The sequence below is a fragment of the Canis lupus genome, chromosome 7 (genome assembly GCF_011100685.1).
Source record: "Canis lupus familiaris isolate Mischka breed German Shepherd chromosome 7, alternate assembly UU_Cfam_GSD_1.0, whole genome shotgun sequence".
Taxonomy (NCBI): domain Eukaryota; kingdom Metazoa; phylum Chordata; class Mammalia; order Carnivora; family Canidae; genus Canis; species Canis lupus.
Window position 1 is genome coordinate 25,351,360 of NC_049228.1, and position 14,980 is coordinate 25,366,339.

Here is a 14,980-nt window from a genome sequence, read left to right on the forward strand (position 1 = left end):
TTGAAATCTAGTTCCCAATGTGATGGTATTGGGAGGTGGGGCCTTGTGAGGTACTTAGGTCATGAGGGCAGAGCTTTCATGAAGGAGACCTCAGAAAGTTCCCCTGCCTCTACCACTGTGTAAAGACACAGCAATAAAATAAGGTGGCAAGCCTCTTTGCAGAAGCAGGTGGGCTCTCACCAAAAAGAATCTGCTGGTGACTCGATCTTGGACTTCCCAGCTTCCAGAACTCTGAGATATAAATTTATGTTGTTCATAACTACTCAGTCTGGTTTTCTGTTAAAGTAGCCCAAATGGACTAAGACAGAACTAGTAAGAAGTAGTTTGACTAAACAGTGAGAAAGTTGTTCAGATGAGCAAGGGAGCTGAATTTACATGGATGGAAAGGAAACATCTGAGGCTGAAAGTTCTCAGAGATTTAGGGGCAGAGAGTGGGAGCAAAATGATAGAGCAGATTGTCTTGAGCTCAATCTAGCTGAGCAGAGCTAGGAAAACATGTAACTGTTTAATGTAAGATAATGTTTTTTGACAGTTCTAGGTCAATTATGCGGTGCCTTGCACACTGGTATATAAATTAATGTGCATGACTCATTTTAGCAAAACATCCACTGCATGACATTTTTAGCCTTATATAAAAATAGAGCACTCTCAGAGAATACCAGTGCTGGGTCATGAGTTAAGAGTCAAGCTAAAAGGTAACTTATGTGTTTCTTATGATGATGGCTATCATAGTTGTCCAAAGCACAACTCAAATGATAATATAACACGTGATAATATAACACGTGGGAAAATATTCAATTTAGTCACAGTATATTCAGACTCAAACCTGCAAAGAGTACTTCTCCACATCGGATAGGTTTCCGTGGTCTTGTCCTTGGTCCCTGCATTAGTGGTCGTTCTTGAGGCAATAGGAGATAGTTTTTAGCTTCATCTACCAAGTCTCTGTGGAGAAAACCTTGTCTTTATTCCAAATGTCTAAATAACATTGTTAGTCAAATCCCAATATGGTTTAGGAATATGTAAGTTGGCAAAGGGGAGCAAGCATAAATCAAAACAAATCATGAATGCCAGCTAATATTAAAAAGTCACAAACATGAGAGAACTGATGCCAGTCACATTACAAGTTGTAAATTGATTGGTATTTCCACCAAGACTTGCTATCTTAGTGTAAAATTTAGCCTAAAACTCAATAGGCTCGGGGCCAACAGTAATGTATGGGAAAAGTAAAACTTATAACTCAATTACCAATCTCCATAGTTATTGCTTTCTAATGAATTTTACTAGATTCTGCAGGATACTAGCAAAGCAGCACATCAGCCCTGGCCCTAGATATTTGTTAGGTGAGTTAAACATTAAAACTAGGTCAAAAATTGGACTGCTAAAAAGAAACACTGTACTTTCATTTGATATTAATTATCTGGTACTGTATGAAATGGTTTACTCACAGGTCTACTGAGGATGAACAATTTTTTTTTCTATTATAAGGTACTTTCTTTTTTTTTAATAATAAATTTATTTTTTATTGGTGTTCAATTTGCCAACATACAGAATAACACCCAGTGCTCATCCCGTCAAGTGCCCCCCTCAGTGCCCGCCACCCAGTCACCCCCACCCCCCGCCCTTCTCCCCTTCCGCCACCCCTAGTTCATTTCCCAGAGTTAGGTACTTTCTGAGAAGATCCTAGTAATTATACTTATTGAATACAATATCCTAACACAAAATATTTATGTGTGTACTCCTCTTACTTGAGTCCTCTGAGTGATTCAGTGCCTGATCAGTGCAAATTCAATCTCAAATTCTTTCTCAATTTTGAAAGTATTTCCTAAAATATATTTTCATTTCTCTAAATTTTTATGTTATAAAGAGTAATTTATTCCTGCACGACCTAGTCCCAAGCATGATCCAATAATGCACTTCCAATATATGGCTTTGATAAGACTCCTTCTGAGTTTATTTAACCTAAAATAACCCAGAAAAACCAATAATCTTCTCCCCATAATCCCAAGCTAATGACCAAGAGCTTTTTCGAGCTTTTTCAGCATTAAAAACAAAGACTGTGATCTCCTAATGGTCAGTTTTAATTAAGTGCTCAGGGGTTCCTAGAAAGAGTACTATAGTATAGTATAGCATAGTATAGTGAATATTTAGCAAGCCAAACCAAAATTAATAGTAACAACAAGAACACTTACAGTTCTGTGTCAGTTCCTGTTTTGAGGGTTTAATATGTATTAACTTGCCAATTACCCTATGGAATAAGTACTATTATTATCCCTGCTTTACAGATGAAGAAACTAGAGTAGAAAGAGGTTAAAGTAACTTGCCTAAGGTCCCATAGCTAGTAAATGGTGAGGTGAGGATATCAGGAAGGGGCTTCTTTTAAAAGTGACTTTAGAAGTACTTTTACTTTGTGTATTAGAAAGAGTACAATCTGATTTATGTTTTATGAGGGAAGGACACCTTTGCCTGTTTCTTCAGCTTTCAGAATTCATAATTCATATGGTTTTCTTTCTGCTATTGTAATGTTTGAGGGAATTAATGTCATTTGTTTGTTTTTTAAGTTTAAAAGACAAATATCTAAAACCACCTCTGACATCTCTTGTTAAAAGGACAGGCTTCAGATTATAGAAGAAATGCAAATGAATCTACATGTTCTACCTCTGTTCTAGGGATTTGTAATACTAGAACAAGTTTCTTTAGTCACTAAGGGAGACCCAAAGGTCAGTGTAGCTTAAGGAGTTCTGAGTACTGACTTGCTCTTTCATTTTTATATACAGAACATGCTGGGGGTAAAAATGGTTAAAAATACCATATGGCTTGATTTGAATCTAAATCTTAAAATCTATCAAACTGGGAAAAGTAATTTATTAAACTGTGCCTATATTATAGAGATAGTCCAATAAAATAGGTGTTTTCTTTGTATTATAAAAGCATTTAGAATTTCTTTTCTATCAAAAAACATTATGAAACTACTCCATCAAGCTCTAGTGGAAATCTTTCCACAGATGCTTGAGGAGTAATCCTTTGACTCTGTCTACATCCTCAAAAAGTAAGGCTGGTCCTATTCCTTAGGCAGGCATTGTGATGGAATGAAAAAGTGCTCCTGACACTTGTTGACAGAGTCAACAGCATTAACTATCTCAAGAAAAACAGATATTAGCAGAGAACTGCCTCTTCAAATTCAAACTTGCATTAAAATCTTAGAAATCTACCTCTTTATTGTCACTTCTACACCAATTAGCACCACACATAAAAACTAACAGAATGGAATACTGGAAGTTCAGTCATCTCTTCTTCCATCTCCTCCTCTTGACCCTAACCCAGAAGAAAAAACCTGTTAAATATTGTCCTGGTGTCAGCACTAGAAATACAAATATTTAGGAAGCAATATGACTAAGGAAATTAGGAGAAAAAGGAGAAAACAGGAATGCTAGTTGTTCATTTTTCCTACCTAGGGCCATTCATACCTGCATTCTTCATCACTTTTGATGAGGGGATCAGAGCCTACGGTGCCCACCAGGAACTTGGGACTAAGCAAAGGCAGACGAACATGCTGCAGTACCTAAGAGGTAATAAATACCATTAAAGGCACAAGCTTCCACTTGCAAGATATTTGAGAGAATACATAACCCCTGCTCCCATACTGTGGTTTCCAATTGCTTTGGGATCTAACTGAATTAATTTGATTTAATTAATAAATAATAAAGAGGGAGGGACAGCATAAATACTAAACCTAAATTGACTCTACAATTCAGTAATCAGAACAATCAGAAAATTGAAAGCACACTAATATCACTTTAGAATGCTTTCAGTAATATAAGCTCCTCTATAATTAGTTTATATGACTGGACTGTAATAATCTGAAGAATATCCTATTAAATTGCTAAAGACTACAGTCATAATAACAAGAACACTAACATTTCATTTAGTGATCACTTATGGCCCGTATCATCCCTGTACTCCTCAAAATGAGATGGGATTTCCAAGCCACATTGGGAAGGAAACTAAGATAATGGCTTTGTTTTCTTTTGTTCATTTAGTATTTGGGTTCTGACTTGTGCTATAACCCTAACTTAGGGTTGATGCAAAATAGAGTAAACCAAGGAGCAAAAATTCATAAACACTTACAATGCTTCTAAACACTATCTCCTTGATTCCTGGGAGACAGATGGTCTCTCTTACAGTCTAATATAAGGGGCAGTGACAACTGTTTCTTTTTTGCAAGTCAAATATATACTATTTCATCCAGTACAAAAGAAGACAGTTACTTGGAGAAACAGTCCCATCATACCTGGGGTAACTGAGGACGTCTTTCTTGAATACTGTATTTGACCCAGGCCATCACTGCATTGAACACCTGTTCTTCACTGCGAACGTTTAGCTCATCACTAGATATTATATCAATGAGCTGATTGGCTGGAAGCAACATGAACTCTTCACTTTCCATTACCTGTTCAAAGTTAGGTTAAGAATAAAGAAAAAAACTCTGTGATCTGTGATCACATTTAATGTACTGTTTCAATACTGTTCTTTCAGGGTTATGTGGCAAAAAACTATTCCATAATGGAGCTGAAGCTAAAAATAGTCTAGAATTGGGGACACCTGAGTGGTTTAGTGGTTGAGCCTCTGCCTTTGGCTCAGGGCGTGATCCCGGGATCCAGGATTGAGTCATAATAAATTTTTATTTATTTTTAAGATTTTTAAAAAAGATTTTATTTATTCATGACACACACACACACAGATAGAGAGAGAGAGAGAGAGAGAGAGAGAGGCAGAGACATAGGCAGAGGGAGAAGCAGGTTCCATGCAGGAAGCCCAATGTGAGACTCGATCCCGGGACTCCAGGATCATGCCCTGGGCTGAAGGCAGACGCTTAACTGCTGAGCCACCCAGGCATCCTCTATTTTTAAGATTTTAATTAATTTATTTGGTAGAGAGAGTGAGAGTACAAGCAGGGAGAATAGCAAAGGGAGAGGGAGAAGCAGGGTCTCTGTGGAGTAGGGAGCCCAATGCGAGCTCAATCCCAGGACCCCTGGGATCATGACCTGAGCTGACTGAGCGACCCAGGCACCCCAAATCTCTAGTTTTAAAGAGTAGATTTTGATATTTGAAAATAGTGGGATAAAATTAAATGTCAAATCTGTTTTTAAAAAGTGTATGAAGAAGTTAGATTATTTTAAATGAGAAATTAAGTATAACTATAAAATATAACTCTATTATCTTTAGTGGGGTATAAACACCTTTTAGTCATGGTGTATTCCGCTTTTTAATTGTAATCAACTTACTAATACTTTATTGGCATTTTTCTCATCTAAATTAATGAGAGAGATCTATCTGTAGTTTTCTTTTACTATCTGTGGTTTTGATATCAGGGCGATTTTGTCTTTATTTGCCAACCTCCTTTTCTTTAAATTAAAAAAAAATTTTTTTTTAAAGACTATTTATCTCAGAGACAGAATGAACAAGGGGAGGGGCAGAGGCAGAAGCAGATTTTATTATCCAGGGAAATACATACTAACAAAACTGATCCTAGTAGAAAAGGGAAATTTCATAGAATAGAGAAAATTAAACTATTTCACAAAAAAGTACCAAGCCTAGATAGTTTCACAGAAAAATTCTACCTAATTTTCAGAAAGGATATAATCCCAATGTTATATATATTGCTTCAAAGCATAGAATATGCAGGAAAACTTTGAACTCATGTTCATGAAGTATATATATTTAACCTGATAAAGACAGCACAAGAAAATGAAAAGACTAGCATCACTTAACAATATCAATATAAAAAGACTATATAAGGGGCACCTGGGTTTGCTCAGTGGTTGAGCATGTGCCTTTGGCTCAGGTCATGATCCTGGGGTCCTGGGATTGAGTCTCACATCGGGCTCCCCTCAGGGAGCCTGCTTCTCCCTCTGCCTGTGTCTCTGCCTCGCTCTGTGTCTCTCATGAATAAATAAATAAATCTTAAAAAAAGGACTACATAAAATATTAGTGAATAGATTCCAACATCACATTAACAGTACACCATGACCAAAATGTGTACCTAAAATACAAAGATGCTTTAATTTTAGGACCTCACTTATGTAATTCATAATAATGGGTTTAAGGAGAAAATTCATATGATTACCTCCATAAGTACTGATAAAACCCTTGACTAAATCCAATACCATTCCTAATGAAAAGCATTTAAGAAAACAGGAATTGGTGGACATGATAAAATATTCACACATCAATCCTAAAAACAGTATATTAGTTAATGGGTAAACACCAAAGTCATTCCAAGTAATTCCAGAAACAAAGCAAGTATGTCCAATATTTCCATTACTATTTAACATTTTACTAGAAGTATTAACCCAAGCAACTAAAGGGGAAAAAACAACCAGAGGCATCAACAACTGGAGGAGGATAAATAAAATGATTAATATGCAGATAACATGACAGGATATTCAGAAAACTATAAAGAATCAATGGCAAAAAATAACCCAAAGAATAAAAAATTTAGTGAGATAGGTTTCATACACACTAATGGCAATTGGTTTAAAGCTGTAATGAAGGGGGAAAAACTACTTACAATAGCAACAAAAAAAATACACTTAGTAACTTGAGAAGAAATGTATAAAACTTAAATGAAGAAAACTATAAAACATTCCTAAGAGATAAAATATAAAACTGAAGAAACGAAAGACATCTCTCATTTCTTAATAGAACTCAACATCATAAAGTGTTTTCTTTTTTAAGATTTTATTTATTTATTTAAGAGAGAGACAGAGAGAGAGACAGAGACAGAGATGATAGTGAGAGAGAGCACAAGGAGGAAGGAGAGGGAGAAGCTCCCTGCTATGCAGGGAGCCGGATGTGGGGCTGGATCCCTGGACCCCAGAATGATGACCTGAGCCAAAGGCAGTCAGTCACTCAACCGAGCCACCCAGGTGCCCCACGATTGCTCTTCTACACTTATAAATTGATATGATCTCAATAAATACACCAAGGTTTTTTCTTAGAGCTAGATAAGTTGCTACTAAGTTTACCTGGAAAAAATAAACATACAATGAAGTTAGGAAAACATGAAAAACAGTTATATGGGAGGGGTATTAATGACCCTACTCTATATTAAAATATACTACAAAGCCTCAATAACTAAAACATTGTAGAAAACATTGTGGTAGTGCTGTATGGCCTACACTAGAAGATCTAGAACCCATCCCATACAGAAATACAGTATATAATAAAGATGTTATCTCAAATCATTAGGGCAAAAAGAGACTTTTAAATAAGTGGTACTGGGACTAGATAGATATTTACCAAAAAGATAATAGTAAGTATCTGATACCCTACACAAGATAAATTCAGAGAGACCATATACACACTAGAAAATAACATGGTTGAATTCCATTGTAACCTGAGGAAACGGGAAGCCTTCAAACTCTGACTCAAAACCCAGATGCAATAAAGTAAAAGATTTAAACATTTGACAATATTAAAAAAAAAAAAAAAACAACTTTTGCATGACCAAAAATACCATAAGCAGAGTTGAAAGGCAAATGCAAACTGGGACAGAGTTTGTCACGTAGCACAGACAGAAAGTTATCACTGTTAACACAGAACTTTAAAACACTGAAGAGAAAAAAGATTAATAAAATCGAATAGAAAAGTGGGCAAAAGATAATCACAAACAATACTAAAAATTATTTTAAAAGGCCTCCTAAACATATGGAAGATATTCAATTTTACTTATGTTAAGATAAATGCAAATTAAAACCACACTGAGATTCCATTTCTCATCTATTAGACTGGCAAAAATTCAAAAGGTTGACAATATATTCTGTTAGTGAGGTCATGAGGAAATAGTCACCCTCAAATATTATGGTCAGAATGGTTCCATCCCCATAGAAGGAAATTTGGTGATATTTAACAAAATTACATACAGTTAACCATTGGCCCTGCAGTCCCATTTCTAGGAATTTATCCTGAAGATAAACCTCTAACGACACTGAAATATTCAAACACAAGACTATTCATTGCAGCATTATTTGTAATGGCAAAACACTGAACACTAAATGCTCAAACATAGGAAACTAATTGAACGAACTGTGGTAGTACACACAAGGGGAAAAATGCAGCTGTGAAGACAGAACAAGATCTCTATGAACTGATATGGAATGAATTCTGGAATAAATTAAGTAGAAGGCAAAGTGCAAGAGAACAGAATGCTACCTTTTGTGTAGGACAGAAATGGAAATTTAAAAACCATACATATATCTGCTTAATTTTGTGAAAGTAAGCACAGGAAGGATAAACCAGACTATTAAAGCACCAAAATAATAAGTGGTAACAAAAGATTATAATCTATCAACTAGAATAAAAGTCTAGGAGTCCATAATGCTCATTAATCATTCAGAACAAGGCAAATTCTTCCTGATAGCAGAACATTGATAGAAAAGTGGGGAATTTTTTTTCAATCCTCATTTTACAACTATCATAGTAATAACTCATTTGGGCAGAAATAATCAATGGATGTGAAAGTGAATAAAAGCTTTATAAGGAATAGGATATTTACATGGATTCAAAGCATCTCTGTAAAAGTTCTAATTACAAAAGGAAAAATAATAACTTAATAGGAAACTTTAGGGACTCCACTTAACCAAGTGATCAAAGTTAACATAATCAGTAATGGGACAAATCGATAACATGTACTTCTATCATGCACTGAGAAACATGAAATATCACTTACATAGTACTTCTGCCAAGATGTATAACTTGAATCTACTCATCAGGAAACATCAGACAAGTGGCCTATGCTCTTAAAGGTGGAGGGAACTACTCCTGATTATCCAGAATTCAAAAAAACATGACAATTAAATGCAGTATAATCATCTGCTCTGGAAGCTGGACTGGAAAACAATTGTTATAAAGAACAATACTGGGACAGTTGGTGAAACTGGAATGGGGACTATGGATTAAATAATGTTTTTATCAATGTTAAATTTCCTGAATTTGATAAGAAGTGTTGTAAGAGAAATTTGTAAAAAACTCATAAATAAAGGTTCTTGGCCTTAGGAAATATATGCTGAAGTGTTCAAGTTCATATAGGAATATGAGGTATACAATATGTTCTCAAATTGTTCAGAGAAAAATATTTGATTTAACAAGGAGAGAATGGTAAAGCAAATGTGGCAAAATGTTAACAACTGGTAATCTGGGTAAGGGATATATGAATTTCTTGTAAATTTGAATTTTTTTCAAATAAAGTTAAAATGTTGTTTTTCCAACCTGATAGGTTAACAATGGTATCTTGTTCTGATGTATGTTTCTTTAATTATGTGTAAGGGTTGCTAAGCTTTCATGTTTATTTACATTTGAATATCTTTTTACACATATTCATGCCCTTTTACCTAATTTTCTACTGTGTTTTTCATGTTTTTTTCTCACTGAATTTGTATGAGTTTTATAGGAATTATTTTTCTTTTCTGTTCAGTATGCTCCATGTAGGAGTTTGGCATGGATTTTTATATTCAGTTTATGGTGCTATTGCTGTTGTTGTTGACTCGATCCCAGGTCTCCAGGATCATACCCTGGGCTAAAGGCAGCGCTAAACTGCTGAGCCATCCGGGTTGCCCTGTTTTTAATATTTTTTATGGCCAATTGCCCTAATATTAATTTTTGGAAACTTACTGGCTATGCTAGAATATATGCACACAGACACATAATTTCCTCATTAAAAAAAAAAATAAAATCCTTTCTGTTGCATTTCAGTATCTCACACTCCCAGTTTTCCTCTTCTCTCCTCTAGTTATTCCGTTTCCTCTGCCGTTGCTCTTTCACTAACCATCCTTCAATGTTGGAAGAATTTTAAGGCTCTTCTCTTCTTTCTCCTCTCTCGGTGATCTCATTGGCATTGATTTTTTACTTTGTTCGTGTTGCTTTTTTTGTTACAAAAGTTTTAAATTTTTATGTCAAATTAACCAATCTTTTACGGTTTCTGGATTAAAAAGGCCTTGAAAGGATTAAGCCATCATAGTTTCATTACTATGATCTAATTACTATTTTGATGACTCCTACATTTTAGTCTCAGGCTAACCTCTAAAATAACAGACTCTTTAACTGTGGCCTGGCTCAATATCTCTATTTAGACATCTTATAGGTGTCTTGAATATATCTAAAAGGAAACCCATGGGCAGGCTGCGCGTGGCTCAGCGGTTTAGTCCTGCCTTCAGCCCAGGTTGTGATCCCAGAGACCCGGGATCAAGTCCCATGTCGGGCTCCCTGCATGGAGTGTGCTTCTTCCTCTGCCTATGTCTCTGCCTCTCTCTCTCCGTGTCTCTCATAAATAAATAAATGAATAAATAAATAAATAAATAAACAAACCTAAAAAAAATAAAAAAATAAAAGGAAACCCATGATCTTATCTCCTCAAACTGCTCCTTTCTCCAGTACATTTGTAGTACAAATTCCCAGAAACTGGACTGCTGAGTCAAAGAATGTGGACAAATTGTGCAATTTTGATATATACTGCCAAATTTCCTTTCAATGAGATTGCATTGATTTATATTCATACTAGCAATGTAGCTCCATTACCTTGTCTCTATGGCCTTGTCAACAGGATGAGGAATCAAATTTCTAGATATTTGTAATCTAATAGATTATAATTTTGTAATCTGAGAAATGAAGAATAGAACTTTGATACAGTTTTGTGTTACAGTTATTATGAACAATTAATTTGCTGCAGATTTCATATGCTTAAAGGCAATGTGAATTTTTTTACTGTCCATTTTAGGTTACATCATTGGTCTACGTTATTGACCAATAAGATCTCTTGCTGTATTAAAGAGATTATTGACTGTAACAGTTGCAAATATTTTGCCCCACTTTGTCTTTTTAAAAAAATATTTTACTTTTAAGTAATCTGTATATCTAACATGGAGCTTCAACTCACAACCCTGAGATCAAGAGCTGCATGCTCTATTAACTGAGGCAGCCAGGTACCACCCACCTCCTCAATGTCTTTGTCTTGTTATTGTTAGTTTTATCATGCAAAATTTTCTTATTTTAGGTAGTCAAATCTATCAATATTTTCTTCTATGACTTCTGTGTTAGTCAATTAGAAAGGCCTTTCTCAATTCGAGATTAAAAAGGAATTGCTACATGTTATCATCTGATATTTTCATGGTGTCATCCTCCCTTTTGCTCTCTGCGTTTCTATTTATTTATTTGGTTATTTATTTATTTGATAGAGAAAAAAAGAGAATGTGTGTGTGTGTACACATACAAGGGGGAGTGGTAGGCAGAAGCAGACTCCCCACTGAGCAGGGAGTCCATGCAGGGCCAGGGCTCGATCCCAGGACCCTGGGATTATGACCTGAGCTGAAGATAGAAACTTAACTGACTGAGACACCGAGGTGCCCCACACTGGGTTTCTCAATCTAGTTATGCTTTTTTCATGTCTCAGAATTTTGCAGGAGCTGTTTCAAAACCAAAGTTAAATCTCTCTGTAATATGTTAAATCATCCAGGCTTTTTTGTAGCACCTATTAACTGTAATTAATTATTTGTGTAATTATGCACTCAATGGATATCCTCCTTGCTAGATTAAAACCTCTATAAGAACACACACCCTAGGCTTCTTGCTCACTACTATAGGTAGCCTTTTTCCCAAGCACAGTGGCTGAAACATAGTGGCTTTATACATATTTATTAAATAAATGAAAAATAACAAATTTAATGAAAAATTCTTTTCATATACATCTAATTTTATTTTTTTTGATGGTTAGTTCTCCAAGTAACTGATGACTTACTATTTATTCTGCTGAGCAATCTATATAATCAGGAAAGTAATGTTTCATGCAAATGACTTTTACCAGGTATCCTATCAGACACAGATCTCCTAATAAATTAATAAACTGTATTCTGACTTCTAAACTAGTTTATTAATATGGCTAAGGAGAATCAAATCCCTAAACCTTAACTTCTGTTAACAGAACATAAAATTGGTCTCTAAAATACAAACCAGCTAGAATTCATTATAATTTATTTCTTTGGTATTATTATGAATTAGAATCAGCAGTAAATACCCAAACAGGTACATGTTAGCAGAACGTGAACTCATATTACTCTCCTGACCAATACAGTATGACCACATTCAAACTACTAAGTACAACTCACCTCTTGAAAGTTATGTTGAGTGAACTTGTCTGCTATCCTGAGCAACTCACGACATGAATGTGTGTCAGCAAAAGCCCGAATGCCCAGGCAATTAGAAGGATCTAATTGTCTCTTTAAGAATTCACAGCAGGCTTCCTGTATTTCTGCCAGCTGAAGGAGGCAAGCAGCTGGCAGAAGGGTCTGAACATTGCCCTCTTCCACAGTTATCTGGGAGGTATATGCAAAGTCAATCAGTAGTTCCATAGCCCTCTCATCTATGTCTCGGATCACTACTTCTGTCTGACGGCTCTCCGCCAATTCTCCTGTAAACATAGCTCGGAAGTAGGGACTACAGGCTGACAAAATGACTCGATGGGCATATATCTTCTTAGCGCCCACAACTAGCACCACATCGCATAGCTCCCGGTGCTTTCTCAGAAGGTTAATCACTTCCAAGGTTTGTCGAGGGTGCTTGTCTGAGATATAGGGCATGCGGGCAGGTTGGGGAACCCCTTCTGGCAGTTTATTGGGGTCTCCAAGGGTGCAGCGGCTTGTTACATCCATTCCAGTCTCTCCTGGTCGAATGTTGGTACACCTACAGGAATGGGGGAAGGAAGGAAGAAGAGATGATGGCAATATTATTAGAAACTCACTCTTGCCATAAAGTGTTCATCAGTAAAGAGACAGGGAAACCTGTGGGTAATCAAGGGAGAATTAAGATCCCTAAGAGCATCCGTTCTAAGAATGCTAGGACTCATAAACTTCCTTAAAGTCTTCTGAAGAACAAACATTATTAATTCCAAATCAGAGCACTTTGACTATGTACTCCTATACAATAAAGGATAATTCTTTTTTCATCTCAAAAGCACTCAGATTAGACTATCTTGGGCTACATCTTTTACAACTACCTGCAATACATTAATAAAAATTTATGAAAAAAACTTTTTAAAAATTTATTTACTCTTGAGAGACAGAGAAAGAGAGAGAGAGAGAGAGAGAGAAAGAGAGAGGCAGAGACACACAGGCATTGGGAGAAGCAGGCTTCATGCAGGGAGTCTGACGTGGGACTCGATCCCGGATCTCCAGGATCAACACCATGGACTGAAGGTGGCACTAAACCGCTGAGCCACCCGGGCTGCCCCTACGAAAAACACTTATAAATGATTCTTTTTCTGCACAAAACAGACCTGTGGACTTTAATTACTTAATCTGGTTTAGCCAAAATATTGTTACGTTATTTTTATAAGACACAGAAATGTTTATTTCTCATTATCATGGATAATATTCTCTCAGGTTCACCACAAAAGCTATAAAATATAGCTCATGCTGCATGAAAAGATCAGAAAAATGAGGCCAGGGACCCCCAAATTAACTTTATATGTATTACTACATTTACTTATTCTAAAATACATAGTTTTCACAGTTTATACAGGCTATCACAGTGGTTCTAAGTAAAAAACAAACTAAACTTAAAAAAAAAAAAATCACAAGCATGTTGCTGGGATGCTATAGATAATTGCTGATGGCCAGACATAATTCAGGACATTCTCTGGTCTGTGAAAGAGAGGAAAGCTTAGAATTGAACTTTGTGATATTGAAGAAAACTTAGGTATCAATTTATATGGGTAAATACATGCCAGACTGTCAGCTAATAAAAGCTTTACATATCTTTAATGTAATGTTTACACTTCTAAAAAGTTATTAAGTGAGCCATTTGTCTTATAAGCAAGGAAGTATAGTAAATAACTGTAATCACATTAGTTTGTTTGTAAAAAGGCAAAGAATCAAACCAAATATTTTAGAAGCCATTCCCAGGGAGAAATGAGTTAAAGTTCTCTTCTCTGCATAAGTTTTAGTCCAACCAAAGATGTCTCAAAATATTTTACCATACCTTAAATTAAGATTTTTTTTATTCCCCCCTTCCAAGTCTAACAGCTGACCCTTGGGAACTATGGCTACTCTGTCACTAGCGAGCATAAAGTTTCAAAGTATACTGTGGAACAGATAGACCTGGGTTGAAATGCTAGTACTCACGATTACTGGGCAAGTTACTTAACCTTTCTAATTCTGTTTATTTGGCTTTAAAATGGGTAAGTATCTATTCCCTATAGCAAAGATGAAAGGAGATAATGTATAAAAATGCTTCTAGCTCAAGACTTAGTACATGTTAACAATTTTAAATTTTAGCTGCTCTAGTAATAGAACTATCTACCTTCCTTTCAGAGAAGGTGGTTATTCTTAACTATATTAGAAATTAAATCTGAGGGCAGCCCGGATGGCGCAGCGGTTTAGCGCCTGCCTTCAGCCCAGGGCATGATCCCGGAGACCTGGGATTGAGTCCCATGTTGGGTTCCCTGCATGGAGCCTGCTTCTCCCTCTGCCTGTGTCTCTGCCTCTCTGTGTCTCTCATGAATAAATAAAGTCTTCTAAAAAAAAAAAAAAAAGAAATCAAATCTGAGTTGATATGCTTCAATTAATATTTAAATAAATTCTGAATAACAATAATCTGAAGGGTCTGGATTGAAGTTTATCTTAGAAATCTTTTCTTCACAGTTTATGAACATTAAAGTGGTAAAGAAAATAGCAGGTGAAATATTTTTTTACTTAGTAGGACTCTTAAGAACCTCTGGACAAAGATTTTGTTAGACTACTTTGGGACTAGAGACATTAAATCTGACAATAAGCCTCATTCGTTTAAAAGTACTACATATGTTAGGGTGTGTGGGTGGCTCAGTCAGTTAGGCGTCCGACTCTTGATTTCAGGGTTGTAAGATCATAGCATTGCATTGGACTGTGTGCTGGCATGGAACCTGCTTAAAATTCTCTCTCCCCCACTCCCTCTCTCT

At 35.9% G+C, this 14,980-nt stretch overlaps 1 protein-coding gene across 1 annotated transcript in view; it reads right to left on the minus strand.

Annotated features, from left to right (window-relative positions):
- The window catches only part of KLHL20 (kelch like family member 20), a 53,602-nt gene that overhangs the window by 23,362 nt on the left and 15,260 nt on the right, over positions 1-14,980 (minus strand). The window contains exons 3-6 of the mRNA XM_038542482.1: positions 12,156-12,729; positions 4,289-4,447; positions 3,465-3,559; positions 827-942 (exon numbers count right to left, since the gene is read on the minus strand). Coding sequence (XP_038398410.1) covers positions 827-942; positions 3,465-3,559; positions 4,289-4,447; positions 12,156-12,729 — 944 coding nt within the window. The remainder of the gene's footprint in view (positions 1-826; positions 943-3,464; positions 3,560-4,288; positions 4,448-12,155; positions 12,730-14,980) is intronic.